Source organism: Quercus suber, unplaced genomic scaffold, assembly GCF_002906115.3.
Source record: "Quercus suber isolate HL8 unplaced genomic scaffold, Cork oak 2.0 scaffold_244, whole genome shotgun sequence".
Classification (NCBI taxonomy): domain Eukaryota; kingdom Viridiplantae; phylum Streptophyta; class Magnoliopsida; order Fagales; family Fagaceae; genus Quercus; species Quercus suber.
This window is the reverse complement of record NW_027069701.1, coordinates 746,040-764,648: the sequence shown is the minus strand read 5'-3', so window position 1 is coordinate 764,648 and position 18,609 is coordinate 746,040. Positions and strand designations below refer to the sequence as shown.

The window sequence follows — 18,609 nt, the reverse complement described above, 5'->3', positions numbered from 1 at the left end:
GCAAAATCGCCAATGCAAGCATGTCGGCGTGCTATGTGACCGACTTGGGTGTTCATCTGACACATCTCATCTGTGAGATAGTCAAGACGACCACCAAAGTCAGCCTCCATCCATTGAAGCTGCGCCATGATGGCCTCCAGGGTCACACCACCAGTAGTGGAGGTAGAAGGAGCCGAGGAAGAAGGTGGAATAGCAAAAGCTGCAAGATCTATCGTCTCCACTCGTGGCCGCTTTGATTGGAGCTGGGCCTCACTCCACCGAACAGAACCGGCACTGATGGCATCCATGGTAGTGAAGAAAGGAGAGGAAGGAATGGGAATGTGAAACTGCTGAAGGATCCGTGTGATAGCTAAAGGAAAGATGAACTTATCACAAGTGGCAGTATCCTGATACACATCTATAATAGATGAAATGAAGTGAAAGGGAAAGTCGATAGAAAGGTCCTCTAAAAGAGACAAAAGAAAACGAGCACGAGGCTCAGTAATAAAGTTATAGTGAGACAATGGAGTAAAAGTAAATGTCATCACCATGTTAAGGAATCTCGAGCCTTTGTCAAAGCCTAAGCATGGGGTGTTTAGCTTACCACCCCATATGGAAGGAGTTTCACAAAAGTGAAAGAGAAACTCGTCTCTAGACACTGTTTGAAGACAATCACAGCCAGAGTAGTCAAGATGCGCTACCCTAGGAACATGTAGTACCTCGGATATAAGATTCGGGGTAACTACGATACGTGTACTTTTGAATGCAGTAACAAATTGAAGCACAGAGGTATTGATGTCGTATATATTGGAGTAAAACTCCTATATAAACATGACGGGACACCTCAAGGGTCTCTCAAGTAGAGATTCCCAGCCCCGAGTCCGAATGACAGCAGAGAGAGAAGTGTTGGCAAAGTTCAACAGGATAACCTAGCATTCCAAATGAATGCCACGTTTTTGGAAGTTCTCAGAGAAGTCCTTCCTGGCCTTCTCATCACGAAACTAAATGTGGAGGGGGATAGAAGGATCAGAGGAAGAAGACCCAAAACCTTGAAGAGGATTCCGAGCTAGAGTGGATTTGCGCACTTTAGGTGTCATAGCGTAGTCTATCCGAGAGAGAGAGAGAGAGAGAGAGAGAGAGAGAGAGAAACAGAACACAACATAGCTAAGAATAGGAAAGAAAATGAAACGTATGCATGAAAAATGCATGAGCATGTGACGTGCAAAAATTAAAAGCATCATGGGCAGAACCCAATCCAAACCTACCAACACTCAGTCAACAATAATCAACCACACATCTAAAATGCATGAAACATTGCTATAATGCAATGAGAGTGCAATGCATGAGCATATAACATCAAATCAACACGACCCCACCCAAAAATTTCACAAAAATCTCAAAAACCCACCAAAATTTCATAAAAGTCTCAAAAACCCCAAATAAGTAAAAAAACACAGAGGCCAAGAAGTTAACACAAAGCAACCCTTCTTGCTAAATGCTAATCTTTAATTTGGAAGAAACTACGAAAAGTAAAAGCGAGTGAAGGTTTTATTAATGTAGCACAATAATTGATATGTGGAAATAGATGAGGAAGGAATCACGTGGACTTGCCTTTCAGGTCATTGCACTTCAAGACACGGGGAGGACTTGCTTTTCAGGTCATTGCACTTCAAGACAAGGGGAGACATCGATCGATCACTGGAATCACCTCAACTTTTGTGGGAAATTGTCATGGTGGGGTAAAGATGATTGGATTTATAGTCAAAAAGTAAATGAATTATACTGTGTTTTAGGCCTGTCCACGGGTCGGTCCGGGTCGGGTTTGTGCCCAACCCGGAACCGACCCGATCAGATCGGGTGGGCAATCTTTCAACCCGCCGCCGACCATCGGAGAAGTCGGTTCGGACGGGTTGGAACATCAACAAGCGGCGGTCGGGTTCGGTCGGAGTCGAGATCTGGAAAATAAAGAAAATCCGGCTAGAAAAGGATGAAAATCGGCCAAATCCTTTGAGTTTTCGCCGGAAACAGTCAAGATCTCGACTAGATCTGGCGAAATCTCGCTGGATCTAGCCAAGAACTCGACTAGATCTAGCGAAATCTCGCCGGATCTAGTCAAGATCTAGCCAAAAAACATCTCAAAACTCGTCGGAATTACCAAATAACGCCGGAATCTGGGTTTTGCTCGCCGGAATCTGGGTTTTGCTCGCGCGAATCTGGGTTTTGCTTGCAGGAATCTGGGTTTTCACCGGATTATGAGTTTTCGCCGGTCGGTTCGGGTTTTTCGGATTTTGGAGGGGAAAACCCGCCAACCGACCCACCAGTTACGGGTTCTGGAGGCGGAGACCCGTCGCCGACCGTCGCCGGCGTCGGGTCGGCCGGTACTCGGGCCGGATCGGACGGTTTTTTCGGGTGGGTCGGGTACCGGTTTTCTGTGGATAGCCCTACTGTGTTTCATCTATACTAGTACTGTTTAAAGGGTTTCACCTGTTTGGGATTTTCATTTTTTTTTGTTCAAAAATGTCCCTACACCTCTAACAAAACTAAAAAACAATCCGGTAAAAATACAACTGTAACTCCCACTAAAACATTGCCTAAAAAATAGGGTTGTTTTCCAATTGATTTTGGATTTTTTTGATTTTAGCCATTTCTATTCAAAATATTCATTTTTAAGAAAATCGTTTAGTATGGAGAATTATGTGTCAAGTTGTAACTTTTCAAAACTGAAAATTCTGTTGGGTGTTATTCTCAAAAAAAAAAAAAAAAAAATCTATCATGTGTGATCATTAAAAAAGAAATTATTGTTGTAAACCTATTCATTTCCATGGGTGGCATGACATGTCACTATATATATATATATATATATGAGTCTTTGCTCTCATTGTAAAGTGCAGAAAAATATTAGAGAAACACTGAGAGCAAAAGAGAGATATGTATATCAGTTCTAGAAATAAATATGTTTTGGTGGATAACCACTAGACAAGAAGCAATTTAGATATAATATTATCGTCATTTTTTATTTTCTTGCCTATATATTTCCTTTATTTACAACACATTATCAGCATAAAGTTCTGGCCAAATTCAAAAAAGAAATTATCATAATTTTGCCTCTTGAAGTAAAAGGTTATTTATGTGACACTGTAACTTTCATGGTTGAATCTCTATATGGACTCACCATCACACCACTGACAACTCATCACGTGAACGAATTGTGTCATTTTATGTGTCTCTAGCATTACTCACCTCACCTAGATACACACATTGACACACTCAATAATTCAAACATATGACATTTTGGATTCTTTAGTATCTAGCTCAAATTCCCTTCAAAATCCCAAACCCATTTGAGCAAAATAACAATCAATGAAAGGCCCCCACAAAAACAAAAGTCTGTTGGTTGGTGATGAAAAAAGAATAAGAAATACAAAAAACGCTCCATAACATAAAGATCAATTGGAGGTTGGAACTGAGCCCATGGCAAATTCAACATGAGAAAATTGTGGCAACATCTTGGTAGATGACCCAAGAACTTCTCAACTAATTAATCCCAAAAGAATTGAAAACATGATGCAAAGAAGTAAGCCAAATTGATCATCAAAGAAGCTTGTATCATTAGCATATTTGTCCAGTGATTATCAAACAATATATACAGAACATGTCAATTAAAAATAGCTATGAAAGATATTCACAACCACTAAACATCAGCATGCCTGAAGTTTGCACTGTGCACCACTTTTGTACACAAACCACGGGGTATAGAAAGGTGTCTCCAGGGATAGAGGGATCCTAGATCTGTGATTCTGCAACCAAAAGAAAGAGCAAGTCAGATCAATTGGAATTATGGTCTCTGCAAAAGGAATGTTTTAATCCAGAGGAGATCAAGTATTTCCCCAAATTTAGCATCATAAAGTAGAACAAAATGCACCCAGGAACATAACTTATCTACTGCATGAAACCATCATTCCATTTAAATATTTAGTAGACTGTAGTTTCAGAAAAAAGCTTCACTAGTGCTCATTGTGGCAATCAGCATAAACCTCTAACCGTAACCCTTGGAAGTTTGTAACATGAATAACCTTTCTTTAAAGCATATCATGTTTCCCAGATGGGCAACGATCTACATTTAAGCATGACCAATGTGCAACCAGAATGAGCAATGGTAATAAGCTACATAAACACCAATGAAATGGAATAATGAGCAAACATTCTCAGTTTCTCACCCTTGGACAAGTGTAATGAAGATGTCCATCCACAAAAATTCTTTTTTACCATCCAAAGGTTCGCACCTAAGGAACAAGTGTGAAATAATTGTTAAGTCCAAGAGAGGTCTCTATTGCAGAGCAAAATAGTATTGCCAGATGCTGGGCAATAAGTGTGTTGATTAAGCAAAGGATTGGAGAATAGAGAGTCGCATAAAACAAATTGATACACATACAAAGACACTCATACCAAAAAGAACAAATGGAAAGTGAAAAACGTTAGACCTTGATGGCAAGAAAGCTAGTGCGGAGGAAAAGGCAAAATAACCGTGTATATTCTGGATCATGATAGAATCATTAAGAAACTCAGTAACATATTATTATCTCAATCATGCCTGTTTTGGGGAAAGAAATGATTGAAAGCATCTATACAAAAAGTTGAAGATGTTAAGACAAAAATGATTCCCTATTTGTGGTTTGGAAGCATCAACAATCCTAATGCAAATGAAAAAATAAGGTAAAAGATGGTGGCTGTTAATCCCTTTTACAGATGTGTAAATGTACTCAGATGTAAACGTGCTCACACAGGGTAAACATCAAAAATTGGTCCAATATGCCACAAGACAAGAAAAACTAACTGGAATGCCATGGTCATTTGCAGCAAGCACCTCAAGTAAATTAGTAAGTGCATTCACATAAATTCGTGTAAAAATTTCTATCTATTTTAGCATAAGAATCTAATTTTTCTATTTTACATACTCACTTTTCAAAAACTTCACATCAAATTATTTATTTTACACTACATTTCATTAAAATACTATTTTTTTATCAATTTTTTATTATTTTCCAAAATCATCTCTAACGTAGGACAAGGGGGAACAACAAAATCTGATTTAGAAAACCAGGGGCAGATCTGGTATAGCTTGGGTTTTGAAGAATTAGGGTTAGGTTTTGGTGGGGAATAGGCTAGAAAATAAGAGGGATAATAGGGTTTCCAAAGGTGGGCAAGGGTTAATAGAGTTTGGGGATGAAACAAAGGAAAACAATCAAGATTTGGGTGGCTGTTCCTGTGCTATGAACAGTGATCCGTGAACAGAAACTGTGAATAGTAAAATTAAAGAAAAATAGATAAATTCTAGGAATCACACCTTTTTTTGATAAGTAATAAGTTTATTGATATCAAAAAAGGGGGAGCACCCTAGAACACTAGAAGCGTACAAGGGGTCAAACAATCAAGAACAAAAATTACAAGAATCTAGGAAATCAAGAAAAGATAAAAATGATTGGTTGAGGGATTTTGCAGATTAGCACAGTGAGGGGAAAAAATATGATAAGTTAACATACGTTGGAAACAAACCTGGAAACTAGCATCTCGAGTTTTTAAAACTTGAGATCAATGACGAAAATCGAGGCTTTCAAACTCGAGTTCTACTGCTGCCGTGGACCAATTTAGCCACATAGATCTCGAGTCTATAAGACTTGAGTTCTATAAAGCAAAACCGAATCTTTGAAACTCGATTTTTGTTGGACTTGAAGAAAAACAAACCTGAAGAAGAACACAGCGCCAGAAGACGATCTGGTTGGAGATCTGCAGCGTCAAAGAAGACAATCTGGTGCTGGGTGGGCGATCTGGTTGGAGAAGAACGCTGGTGGACAATCTGATCTTCAGCGACTGGGACGAACAGACACGAGGAAGAGAAAGAATGCTGACGAATAGAGGAACGATTTGATGAAGAGACGAAGAACGCTAATGAACAGAGGAATGATCTGACGAAGAGACGAAGAACGCTGACGAATAGAGGAACAATCTGACAAAGAGACGAAGAACAGATGAAGAACGCTGGAGCTCTGATTGGACGCAAGGAAGAAGAAGAACGCTGGGTTAGATCTGCACGAAGAAGAATGCTGGGTACTCAGAAGAACATGAGGAAGAAGAAGTAAAACTCGAGTCTTAAAAGTGAAACTCGAGTCTTAGAAACTTGAGTTCCACGTGGATTTTCTTCCACATCAGCTCCCACCACTTACAAATCGAGACTTAAAAACTCAAGTTTTATCTTGGAACTCGAATTTTAGACACTCAAAATGCTAATTTACAACATTGTTTTAAAACGTGACAACTAACTAAATTTTTTGATTTTAATGTTATTTGAAAAAAAAAAAAAAAAAAAATCATGATTGGTTCCACAATGCAGCCAACCAACCCATTAATGTTCTAAAGAAAAATAGCTTCAAGTTTGATATTGATCTCTCCTTACCTTCAAAGCACCTACTATTTCTCTCTCTCCAAGACACCACAATAAGCAATGGGGAAAAATCAACCAAATATACCCATTACGATAACAACCAAATCTGCCTTGCCAACATGCTAAAAGCCCCACTACAAATTGCAGCATAACCCAGCTCACTCCAAACAATCCGAACACCATAGCCTACATATCCATTACAACCGGACATTGAAGAAAAAGATGATCAACCGATTCACCATTACACTTGCACTTGTAGCACCAATCCAATATCTAAACCTTCCTATTTCGTAAATTGTCAATCATTAAACACTTTCCCAAAGCAATAGTCCAAACAAAGAAAGCTACTCGAGAAGGAATCTTCTGTTTCCAAATACTTTTCTAAGGAAAGCAATAGTCATTAGAGCCCACTAAGAGACTATAATAATCTTTAACCAGGAAGCCCTTCTCTCTATCAAGTTTCCACCACATCTTATCCTCACCAAACCCTTTCACCAAAACACCATAAATAGTATCCATGAAACCAGCCAGTGCCTCTAATTCCCGAGCATGCAATCACACCTAGACTTCCTAAGCATCACACCTAGGGTTCCTTGGCATCACACCTCGGAGAAGGTTGCATCACACAAACCATAAAAAGAGTTTCGTAACTCTTAAATTCTAAAAACATTCATCAATAATCAACTCAATAGAAAGTACAACTCTTTAAATAGAAAACTAATACCTAATCCTAGTTGAACTACAAATTGCGGCATAACCCAGCTCACTCCAAACAACCCGAATACCATAGCCCACATATCCATTGCAACCAGACAATGAAGAAAAAGATGATCAACCGATTCACCATTACACTTGCACTTGTAGCACCAATCCAATATCCAAACCTTCCTATTTCATAAATTGTCAATCGTTAAACACTTTCCCAAAGCAATAGTCCAAACAAAGAAAGCTACTCGAGAAGGAATCTTCTGTTTACAAATACTTTTCTAAGGAAAGCAATAGTCATTAGAGCCCACTAAGAGACTATAATAATCTTTAATTAGGAAGCCCTTCTCTCTATCAAGTTTCCAGCACATCTTATCCTCACCAAACCCTTTCACCAAAACACCATAAATGGTATCCATGAAACCAGCCAGTGCCTCTAATTCCCGAGCATGCAATCACACCTAGACTTCCTAAGCATCACACCTAGGGTTCCTTGGCATCACACCTTGGAGAAGGTTGCATCACACAAACCATAAAGAGAGTTTCGTAGCTCTTAAATTCTGAAAACATTCATCAATAATCAACTCATACAACTCTTTAAATAGAAAACTAATATCTAATCCTAGTTGAACTAGGATTTCTTAAAACCCTAATAAGACTTGGACTTGTACTCAAGCTTTTACTACCTAGGTTGCACGGACACGCCATTTTTGGTGCCGTGTCGGTGTCGGACACCGGAATGGGTACGACTCGCCAGATTCCGGTGTCTGGCAAGTGTCCTCTTTTTTTTTTTTTTTTTTTTGTTTCTTCGACACATGCCGACGTGGCACCGACGCGTCCGACACGCCAGCAGTGAAAAAAAAATCATAGATTGAAGAGAAAAATTCCGGCCGAAATCAAAGATTCGGCCGGCACGCATTTGGGCTTCTTTCCCTCTGAAAAAATAAAAAGAAAAACCACTGCCACTGGATCTTCTATAGAGGAGATGAAAAAGAAAGGAAAAAAAAAAAAAACAAAGAAAAAAAAGAACGAGATGAAGGTATGAAGCAGAGCCGGTGTGAGAGAGAAAATACAAAAGAATAAGAAGAGGAAAAAGAGGAGAAAAGAGACTGAAGAGAGCACCTAAGCCACTGAAGGTTGAAGAGACGTGGGAAGTGGGAACTTTGAAAATGAGAAGAAGAAAAAAGGGTGGTCAGGTGAGATGAGAAGTAAATAGTGTAGGCCATGTGAGCGGGTTGGGAAATGGGAAAAGTTAGTGGAAGGAAACTTCTTGGAAGTTCCTTCTAATTGCCCAACTTGTTTCTTTTATTTACAAAAAGACCATTACTAATTATATTTTAATAACAATTAGAATAATCTACTTACTTTATTTTATAGGGAAAATCATCTGTTTACTTTATTTGAGTTTTTTTTTTTTTTTTAAATATAAAAAAGTGTATATATACATACACACACAAGGTAATATATATAAAATGTTTACCAAAAAATATATATACATACACACAAGGTAATATATATAAAATGTTTACCAAAATATATATATATATATATATATATATATATATATATATATATAAAATATGCCTAAATATAAAATATAATTAATTATTTAACCACCGTGTCCCCGCCGTGTCGTATCCTTATTTTTCAAAAATTGCCGTATCCCTGTATCCGTGTTCATGTCGTGTCCGTGTCCGTGTCCGTGTCCGTGTCCATGTCCGTGCAACATAGTTTACTACTAAACCCAACTAAATAACCAAACTTAAAATAAAGCCCAAAAGAAGATCTAATGGACTATTAGCACAGCCCATTCCAGAACATTATGAAATTACAAAACTGCCCTTGATACATAAAATCAAATAAAATATAATAAATCGGTCTTCCCATTGCCTCCTGCATCAATCTCTCTCTCTCTCTCTCTCTCTCTCTCTCTCTCTCTCCAACCAAAAACCACAACATCTCTGTCTCTCTCTCCGAAATCACTCTCTTCTTCCTTTACAAAACTCTCTCCTCCTCCGCAAGTAGTCTCTTCTTCCTTTACAAAACTCTCTCCTCCTCCGCAACTAGTCTCTTCTTCCTTTCCAAACCCAAGGCATTCTCTCTCTCTTCCTCCACAACAGTTTCTTTGTCCTTTCCAAACCCAAGGCTCTCTCTTTCCTCCTCCAAAAGGATCACAACCAGTCTCCTCTTCCATTCCAAACCCAAGACTCTCTCTCTCCTCCTCCATAACCAACTCACCCATTGCACAGATCCTCCACAAACAAGTCGATGATTCTAGGTTCCCCCACACACCGATGAGCCCGCATAATCACTGTTCTCACTCATGGTGGTCCAATCGGCGTCCTACCCCACCATCACATATCAACCCATCCACAACTAGATCCACAAAAGCCCAAGCAACCCTATCCACCAATAGGCCTAATTGGCAACCTTAGGCAACGATTCCAGGTTCCCCCAACACACCGACGAGCCCACATCATCACCATTCTCACTTGTGGTGGTCAACAAGTGTATTAGTGGAAGAAGGAAGAAAGAAGAGAGAGGGAGTCTGAGATGGAGAAAGAGAGTGAAAGGAAGAGAGAGAGAGAGAGAGAGAGCAAATCTGATATGGGACAGTGGAATAAGAAAACAATAAAATGCAAAGCTACAGTAGCCAAGTATATTTACACTGCTACTGTAGCAATTTTGTAATTTTGCACACTTTTGCAATCACTGATGTGAGTATTTTATTGGTTAAAATGAGTAAATTTTACACATTTTTTCTATTATACACCCATTAATGTGAGTGCTCTAAGGAGCTATGTGGCCATAACTTGATGAATAACAACAAAATAACATAAGGGATAATCATAAATAAAGCATTGTTGACTAGACTCAAACAATTAGTCTATAAATTGACTGCATATCATATAGCTGGAAAAAAATATTGTTAGAAAAATTAATTTTTTGAAGAAGTAAACAATTAAGGAATCTTTTTTAATCTTTTATTATCAACAATAAAGGACTCATATTTGACCCAAACAATATAATGCTTAACAAGAAAATTGAAACATCAACAAACAGAATACAACTCAATGATTAACCATTAAGAAATATACGTGTCCTTGCACCTAATTACAGAATCTCAAGCTTGGCAATACAAAAGGTAAACCTGATAGGTATAGAAATCATAGTGCAAAGTAAACAGAAACTTAATCTTGTTGCAGAAGTTCAATTCAACTGAAACTGACCACTGCCTAGACAGGTTGGTTCACAGAGATAGCCCAGCAAAAAGCAACTCCAACTCCTGATCCTGTGCTGCAGTTCTCTGACACAAAATGCATAAAATCAATAACCCATATGGCTTAAAGTCTAATTGTAATTAATTAATTATATAAAATGCATAGAAGTTCATGTTGTATATTAACCAAATTTGTACTTGGATTAGTGCTAATGAATTTCAAAGTATCAACCATGACCTTTATGAGCGCTATGAGCTATCATTCTTTTTCTTGCAACCTCACCGATGTCGAGATTTTCCAAGACGAGGAGACATGATGAGGAACATAACTAGGAGCCCCCACTGAAGACTCATACAAGCCAAAGGAAAAGGCTGGTTCTATTGCTCAAACATTAATTTGGGGTGGTTCAAATGATGGAGATCTCTCTTGGGACCTTGCTTAGTTAGTCTAAGTTGAATTGAGCCTTTTTTATTGTTATTTTCTGTTAGATCAGTTTTAATTAAGTTTTACTATAATAAGGGCAATCTGATAAATTCCAGGCTTTCTGGAATGGGCTGACCTTGGCTGTACCAAAAACCCATGAGTCTTAGACTGCATTTGTTTTGGGTAAAAAGCATTTCCAGAAATGCTTTTCAGTATTTACGGGTGTTTGGTTGCGCACGGAAAATCAATTTTCCAGAAATTAATTTCCGTTGACCAATGGTCAAGGCTGAAAATCAATTCCCCTTCCATTTTCACTTCAAATCCAATTTTCCGGAAAAGAGAAACAGAGCACGAAGAGAGAGAGAGAGAGAGAGAGAGAGAGAGAGAGAGGAAGGAAGAAACGGAGAGCCCAGATCAAAGAGAGAGAGCCCAGCTCGCCGGTGCGAGTTCGCCGGCGAACCCATCTTCACGATCGCCACGACCCACCGATCTTCGAACCAGAGCCGGCGACCCACAAACCCAAAGCCCAAAGCGTTCGACCCAGACGTTCGATCCATCGCCTTCAACCTTCGACCGACGACCCAGACCTTCGACGACCCAGACCTTTGACCCAGATCTCGTCGTCAACCCAGATCTCATCGTCGACCCATCGCCGAGACCCAGACCCAGACCCATCTCAGTTTTGTTTTTTTAAAGTTTGATTGTTGTTGTCGTTGTTGTTGTTGTTGTTGTTGCCGAAATCAATTTGTTGTTGTTGTTGTTGTTGTTGTGTTGTTGTTGTTGCCGGAATTTGCTGTTGTTGTTGCCGGAATTTGCTGCCGGAATTTGTTGTTGAATTAGCTGTGATGTTGAAATTTTTTGTAATAAAATTTGTTTGGATGCTGAGAAAATGTAAAAAAATTGTAGGAAAATAGCATTTTCCTAATAGAACCAAACACATGAAAATATTTTCCATAACAATTTTCATAATACAACCAAACACTTGAAAATATTTTCCTTTTTCGGAAAATAGCATTTCCGGAAAATAGGTATTTTCCGGAAAATATTTTATGGGAACCAAACGGACCCTTATTTTGTGTTTTGAGTCCTGTTCCTATTTGTTTTAGAAGTACTTGCACACTTTTTTTTTTTATTGTTATTAGTAGTCCTAGACTTTCAAGGAATAAATTATTTAGATCCTAATCCTTCTAGGAAAGGATTTCACAATAGCACTAGGCTGTGTTGTAGTCAATAACATTCATCGAGAGAGTGGTTTCAATAAAATTTCAGCAGCTTATGTTAACCATTGAGGTTGTGATGCTTTCTCCTAACTAAGTATGATCACTTAGGAAAACCTACGTGTGATTGCCTAGTGTTTATCTCTCTTTATTTCTAGCTCTATTCACTATTGTAACATCCAATAACCATCACACATATTAAATATCCAATCTTTTTATTACCTAACCCTACCTAAACCCTCAAACATCAAACCCTCTTCAAGAACCCATCAAGATTTCATCAATAAATTTAATTTAGGTCTGTATTACTAAAAATTCTACATTTAAAATTTCTTTGCATTTGATAAGGAGAGAATGTAGGGTTGTAAACTATACTGTCTTCAGTATAACTTATAAGAGTCAAATTAAACCTGCAAAATACCAAGGAAGAATTTCAAGTTTGCCAAAAGCCTTGTAGATAAATAGTTGGCACCTCCTAGTGTTTCCATGACATCCAGGGTTCAAATCCCCTCTCCCCCATTGTAACTGTTGAATAATCAAAAACAAGCCCACCAACTTACCTTTGCAGCACTAAGCTTGAGATTGATGACCCTGCTTCCTTGGGGCTATGCAATGACCTTTGAACTTTCACAAATATAATCTGCAACTCTCTTAAGATTGTAGATGCATTCCTTATGAAACGTTTTCCAATATCTGAACTGTGAGTTGTAGAGAAAAGAAATAAAATTTTCTTTTTTAGATCACATTATGTTGGAATTTGTTTGGACACAACATAGACACTCCAAATTTGAGCATCCAATGGTTACATGCCTCCCTCCTCCTGCTCCTTGTGCATGTGGTTTCACACTACCGGCATCAAGAGAATGGAAAATATTTGTGTTACATTAAAATTCTATGGTAAATATCAACAATCACTCATAAGTCCTAAGCTTTTAAAAGGCGAGAATGGTTCCTCTACCCTCTTTCCACTTTCTACAATTCTACAATTATACAGTTCCCACAATTTAAACTCTTTTTTAAATAAGTAATTTTTAGCCCCACAGGGAGGGGGAAGGGGATACTCAAGCTAGTGACCTCTGCTTCATGAGGTATGGTCCCCAGCTGATCATACTATCCCTTGGAGTTACTTCACTCTAACTCTCAGTAATACACAACACCATTTACACTGTGAATCCAAGTTTCCAATTGTGCTATCCCTTGGGGTAATCCACTTGTAACCATATCTTAAAGAGGGAATAATGTTCTTCTTCAAGTGTCCAATTAAACCACTTTATAGACAAAACAAATTCTCTCTCTTATAAACAAGTAGTTCCTTAAACGTGTTAGCATTGACCTTTTACACAATGCTTATAACATAATTGGCCCTATAAAGGAATTAATCCCGGTCAATCATACTAAAGGACGAATCACAATGTACAGCTTTCGTTTTCTAGAACATTAATTTTTTTTTTTTTTCCCCTAGACTCTAAATTTCCTCTTCTTCTTCATTGTGACTCTAAATTACCATTTGAGCAATAACAACACATAAGTTAATTTTATATACTCAAATCCACTTCCACGAATAAAAAAAATGCACGATTTAGATGCGATGCCAAACCTGAATGGACATAAGTTGCAGTATTTTATTAAGAACCCGCAAGCGATGAGTAGCATAAGTGCTGTTGGCAGGAAGTCGGTTCATTCTCTTCATTTCGTCATGAACTGCAGCCGTCTTCTCTTCATAACCCACTTGCTTCAACTCACTTTTTAACTGAGTACTAACTCTGGTGTCCATCTATATCCACTTTTCAACCAAACCTATTTTTGAAAAGCACAACAAGATTAATTTTATCACAATTAAGAGAATACCCAACAATGAAGCAAACAAATAAGACCCAAAATTTTTAAGTTATTCTCAATTTCAAACTCTAGGCAAGTGTAAACCCTAGTCCCTTGTTTGGTTGGTAAGAAAATTTACAGGACTGAATTTTTCTCGGGTGAAGCAAGTTAAATAAACGATGGCGGGCATCAAGGATTATAATTGAGTGTTGAATTCTGTGTCTCCGTAAACAATAATGAAACTCTTTTTACGATTCGAAAATTCTCAATTCATAGACACCGCCAAACAGAGTCTTATTATAAGCCATACACGAAGGAATAAAGCGAGAAAAGAGAAGGAAAAAAAAAAAAAAAAGCTTACAATTACAGGACGCGTAGGCCAATCAATTTCGATGAGAGAGAGAGAGATTTGAGAGATTGAAGCTTAAACAAACACGAAGACAAAAAGCCACCGTCTTTTACTTTTCACACAAGGTATTACTGATTACTGAAAAAAGCGAAACGTACCGTTTTGTATTGCATAGGCCAAAGTTGTCAAATCGTTTGCCGCATTTCAGCGACGCAGCAAACGGCGCCGTTTTCAAGTAGATACAAGTTTTTTTTTTTTTTTTTTGGATAAAAATATCATATAACAAAATTAATATTGTTAATTTGTTACAAGAGGAACATTTTTTTTTCAAAATTTTAAAAAATTGTATTATTTGAACTAGGGATAAGTTCATTATACTTTCCCTTTGTTTTTTTTTTTTTTTTTTAACTAAACTTACTTATAGTCTAAGGGTGGAATGTGGAATTATCTTCATTTTATAATATACTATTCCTCGAACACAAGTTAGGGAGAAAATAGGAAATTTCAAAGTTTTCAAGATTAAGATTGCATACAATGAGGGATGAGAGGAACCACAATTTCTTGATTTAGTGGGAAGTTGGGAAAGATTTATTAACAATTAAAGTTATTTGTGAAGAAAGCAGTATTGAAATGCTAATTGATTTTTAAAAAGAATAAAATTGTTAGAGATTTATTTAACAATTAAAGATTTTTTTTCTTACATTGATAATTGGAAGTGAGGGATTTGAATCATGGATTTTTCTTTGGAAACATTAAGAAGTGCTAAGTCGAGATAGCCTATAAAGCTCTTGGCAAAGTTTGTTTTTTTTTTAACTGCTAATTTTTATTATTTTACTATTTGAAGTTCTGACATCATTTTCTTTACCCTTTTTTTTTTTAAAAAAAAAAAGCCTGTAGCAATATTAGAGTGTAGATTTTTTATTTTGATAATTTGATAGTTACAATATTGGAGATGGCCCATAATGGGGTTCAAGCTTTAATTCTTCCCACAAAGGAGATGAGACAATGTCGTAGAACTACATGGCTCTTGTCACAACAAATATATTTTATAAAAATTAAAAGATGAGACTAAATAGTAATACTATTTCCATAAATATATATATATATATATATATGTAATACCCTTAGTTTGGATTTATAATGCACTAGAAGTCTCCTATGAAATTCATCCAAATAACAAAAAGACACTAGTTAACCATGCATCCAAAGATAGGGATTTTTTGGTACCATCTAGACATGTATTGAACATTCAAACTGTTCATACCTAAGTTTCGTACCCTCATCTTGACTTTGAAGGCAAAAAAGGCTATCTCTTATTTCTCATGGCATCACACCGCATGCCGCCCGACCCCCCCCCCCCCCTCGCCAATGTTGAGTATGGTGGTTTTCAAGGCTTCTTTATTGAAGTATCTATTAGTAGCAAAGTGACCCAAGTACCCAACAAACATTTATCCCTAAGAGTCTTTAGTGACCATCTTCTTATCAATCATCAAAATTTCTTTTACTTTATCTCATGTTAATGTTGCTATTAAACTTGTTATAATTTGTCTACCTTAACCTATGTATAGGGAAAACATGTACCCTCACACAAGGTTTTCAGAACCGGACCGTTCATTAAACCGTAAAAGAGAGAGGTTTAAGGGTTTTAAGGTCGAACCAAGGTCGAACCGTGATGATATCATAATTAATTTAATAATTATTTTAAATATATATAAAAACATTAAATTAATAAAAAAATTAACTAAAATAGTCTAATTCATTTAGAGAAGCTTATTTCTAAAAAATACATAAAACTTACAAAAATATAGTACACAACTACACATTGTTACATACTGTGCATAAACTATACATTGTTTCTCATAACTATACACTTTGTGCATAAACTGTATGCATAAACTGTGTGCATAAAACAATGTTAATTCAAACATAAACTGGAATCAGGCATTTTGGGTGACCTTCGCTTCCTTTATTCGTGCACTCCTTGATGATATGGGACCTGAGGCAGGGCCATGTGCCACCAACAACTAAACAAAATAGAGTAGTTCCATTCCACAAGGAACTCCCAAGTGTCACCTAATGAGGAATTTCTTAGTAAGCCCTGGGTGCAGAAAGTCTGTTCTATTATTTCATATCCAAAGAAAACAAAACATTTTTCAAAATGTCCACAAATAGTTTTTAAAATACCAGAACCAATCCAAAATACAACTACACATTGTTTCTCATAATACAACTACGTGTACAACCTTGTTTCTCATAATAATGTTTTCCAAGTTACAGTACACAAACACAACTACATATTGTTTCTTACAAAAATACATAAAAACTTGTTTCTAAAAATTAATCAGTGTCTTACAAAAAGACATGGAAAGACACTACCAAAATATTTGATCAAGACTTTGACTTTGAGCAAAAACCCAACTAATCTAGGATTCAAATATTGAAAAACTGGTCATTAAGTACCCAACCAACCTTCCATCCACATTCCACAAACACAGCTAATTACAAACAGTATCAATCAAGAATGCACGTAAATGGAATGTTGAGAATAAATCATACCGAGCTTTGTTCCAACGATGATTATTGGAACTCCAAGTGTGTAATGCCTCAATTCAGGAATCCACTGAAACAGAAAAAAATAAAAATAAAAATCTCAGCCCATGCAAATGCAAAATCCAACAAAGAAAGACAATGCACTATCCTAGGAAACCAACCCTCGTTCATACATCTGTAAGCATCCACCAACATATGCCTGCCTAAAAAAATTAAAACAACCATACAATTTTCCTATAGCACTCTGCTCATTGTAACAATAATCCTCTAACTAATCTCCAGACAGAGTCAAGGTATTCAGATTATCCCAAGAGACTAAATCAATCAACATTTTTGTAGTTCAATTTATGAATTTTGAAAATTTGACCTCTGATCTATATCAATCCTAGCTATAATATTTAAAACTTAAATATAATTTTTTATTTTAACTGAAAGAAATTAATGGGTCTGAATCCCACACACAAAATCAGCATAACAAAGCTTCTAATAAAATAAACCCAAAACAATAACTACTAATCCCAACCAATACCCATGTTGCTGTGAAGCTAGGACTAGGGACGCCGAAATTGAAAACCAAAATTAATGCATTTCATTTAAACTAAAATTATCCATTAATTGGATGGGGATTATGAAAGCTTCCAAACATCAAACCAATTAATTTCATCTACTATATCTATATACATTTCATCAAAAAGCTTTTATCTTTTTAATTGTTAGGTTTGCAAAATGAGTAGAATAGTAAAGAGTGCAATTTTAATAGAACAAAAAAATAGAAAGATCAAGTACCAAACGACGGCGACGAGGCAGAGATTGAGCTGCGACAGCGACGAGGGAGAGAGCCAGAGATGAGCGTGAGAGAGAGGTAGAGAGTGAGCTGCAATCTAAGCTGAGCTGCAGTTGCGACGGCGACGAGGGAGAGAGGTAGTGACGAGAGAGTGATTGAGAGAGTGAGGGTTAAGGGTTTTGAAAGAGTGAGGGAGAGAGGCAGAGAGTGATTGAGAGGGTTTCATTTCACGAATAAGGGTTATTCATTCAGTCCCAAACGTGAAACGACGCCGTATTAGGGGGGGGGGGAAAGGGACAGAACGACGTTGTTTTGCTCTTGAAACAAAGCAGCCCGCTTAAACCGTTTGAACCGGTCACGGTTCACAGAACCGGACTGTCGGATTGCGGTCTGGATGGTTCCATGCTTTTTTCGCATGGAACGGTTCTTCACCTTAAATGGACCACAGATCTGAACGATTTGAGGGTTTTCCGGTCGAACCGTACGGTCCGGTCCAGGTTTAACAACCTTGCCCTCACACACAGATAAGATAGGTGATGGATTGGAGAGAAACTTGTACCTAGATAAGGCTCACAGCACACTGTTATTAGAGCAGCGAAAGATATAATTATTAACTAAATTGTACTATAATTTATCTACTAATCTCTAAGTACGTGCTCATGCGCATGCTTAGAAACTCTTCTATTTTTTTTTTTTAGATTAATAATTCTTATTCATCATAATATGTAACTCACGAAAAAAAGTAATATAATGAAAGAGTATTACATTCATCGTAGCATTTGACCTTCCCATTTTTTATTCCACTTCGAATCCTTCATTGAATCAAATGGAAACAATTACATTTATCTTGTCGCACAATAACAATAAGCACTCATTATATTTTTGTTGGGAAGTAACTAAAAAATGAAAAGTAGATTTATCGTAATATCACTGGAATGGTAGAATTAATCAACTTCGAATGCTTTTTCAAAACATTCTTTTGCCCTGGAAAATATTAATATCACATAAGTAGTAGAATTGAAAAAATTCAGTTTTGATAAAGCCATAAGCAAAAAGGATAATACATGCTTGTGAATGTTTTAATTAAAAAAATTATTTGTATTTCTAAATGAATACATAGTTCC

General features: G+C 37.0%; 1 protein-coding gene and 1 long non-coding RNA gene across 4 annotated transcripts; both read right to left on the bottom strand.

Moving 5' to 3' along the window:
* Positions 1-3,563: 3,563 nt before the first annotated feature.
* On the bottom strand, positions 3,564-14,295 carry LOC112035529 (uncharacterized). Of its 3 annotated transcripts, XR_010631823.1 has the most exons (5): positions 14,164-14,295; positions 13,582-13,781; positions 10,354-10,430; positions 4,197-4,262; positions 3,564-3,776 (listed from the first exon to the last, which is right to left on the bottom strand). XR_010631823.1 is itself a non-coding variant. In XM_024068346.2 (4 exons), exons 2-3 carry the CDS (start codon positions 13,756-13,758, stop codon positions 10,374-10,376), a joined length of 234 nt encoding a protein of 77 aa, XP_023924114.1. In that variant the 5' UTR covers positions 13,759-13,781; positions 14,164-14,295; the 3' UTR covers positions 3,564-3,776; positions 10,354-10,373. The 3 variants fall into 3 exon arrangements, 2 of the variants coding, with proteins under 2 accessions (XP_023924114.1, XP_023924115.1); XM_024068346.2 differs by lacking the exon at positions 4,197-4,262; XM_024068347.2 differs by lacking the exons at positions 4,197-4,262; positions 14,164-14,295 and adding an exon at positions 13,942-14,096.
* Positions 14,296-15,954: 1,659 nt separating this feature from the next.
* LOC136070598 (uncharacterized) lies at positions 15,955-18,089 on the bottom strand. The gene is made up of 3 exons (XR_010631817.1): positions 17,488-18,089; positions 16,708-16,771; positions 15,955-16,224 (listed from the first exon to the last, which is right to left on the bottom strand). It is a non-coding gene; the product is annotated as an uncharacterized LOC136070598 (long non-coding RNA).
* Positions 18,090-18,609: the final 520 nt, after the last annotated feature.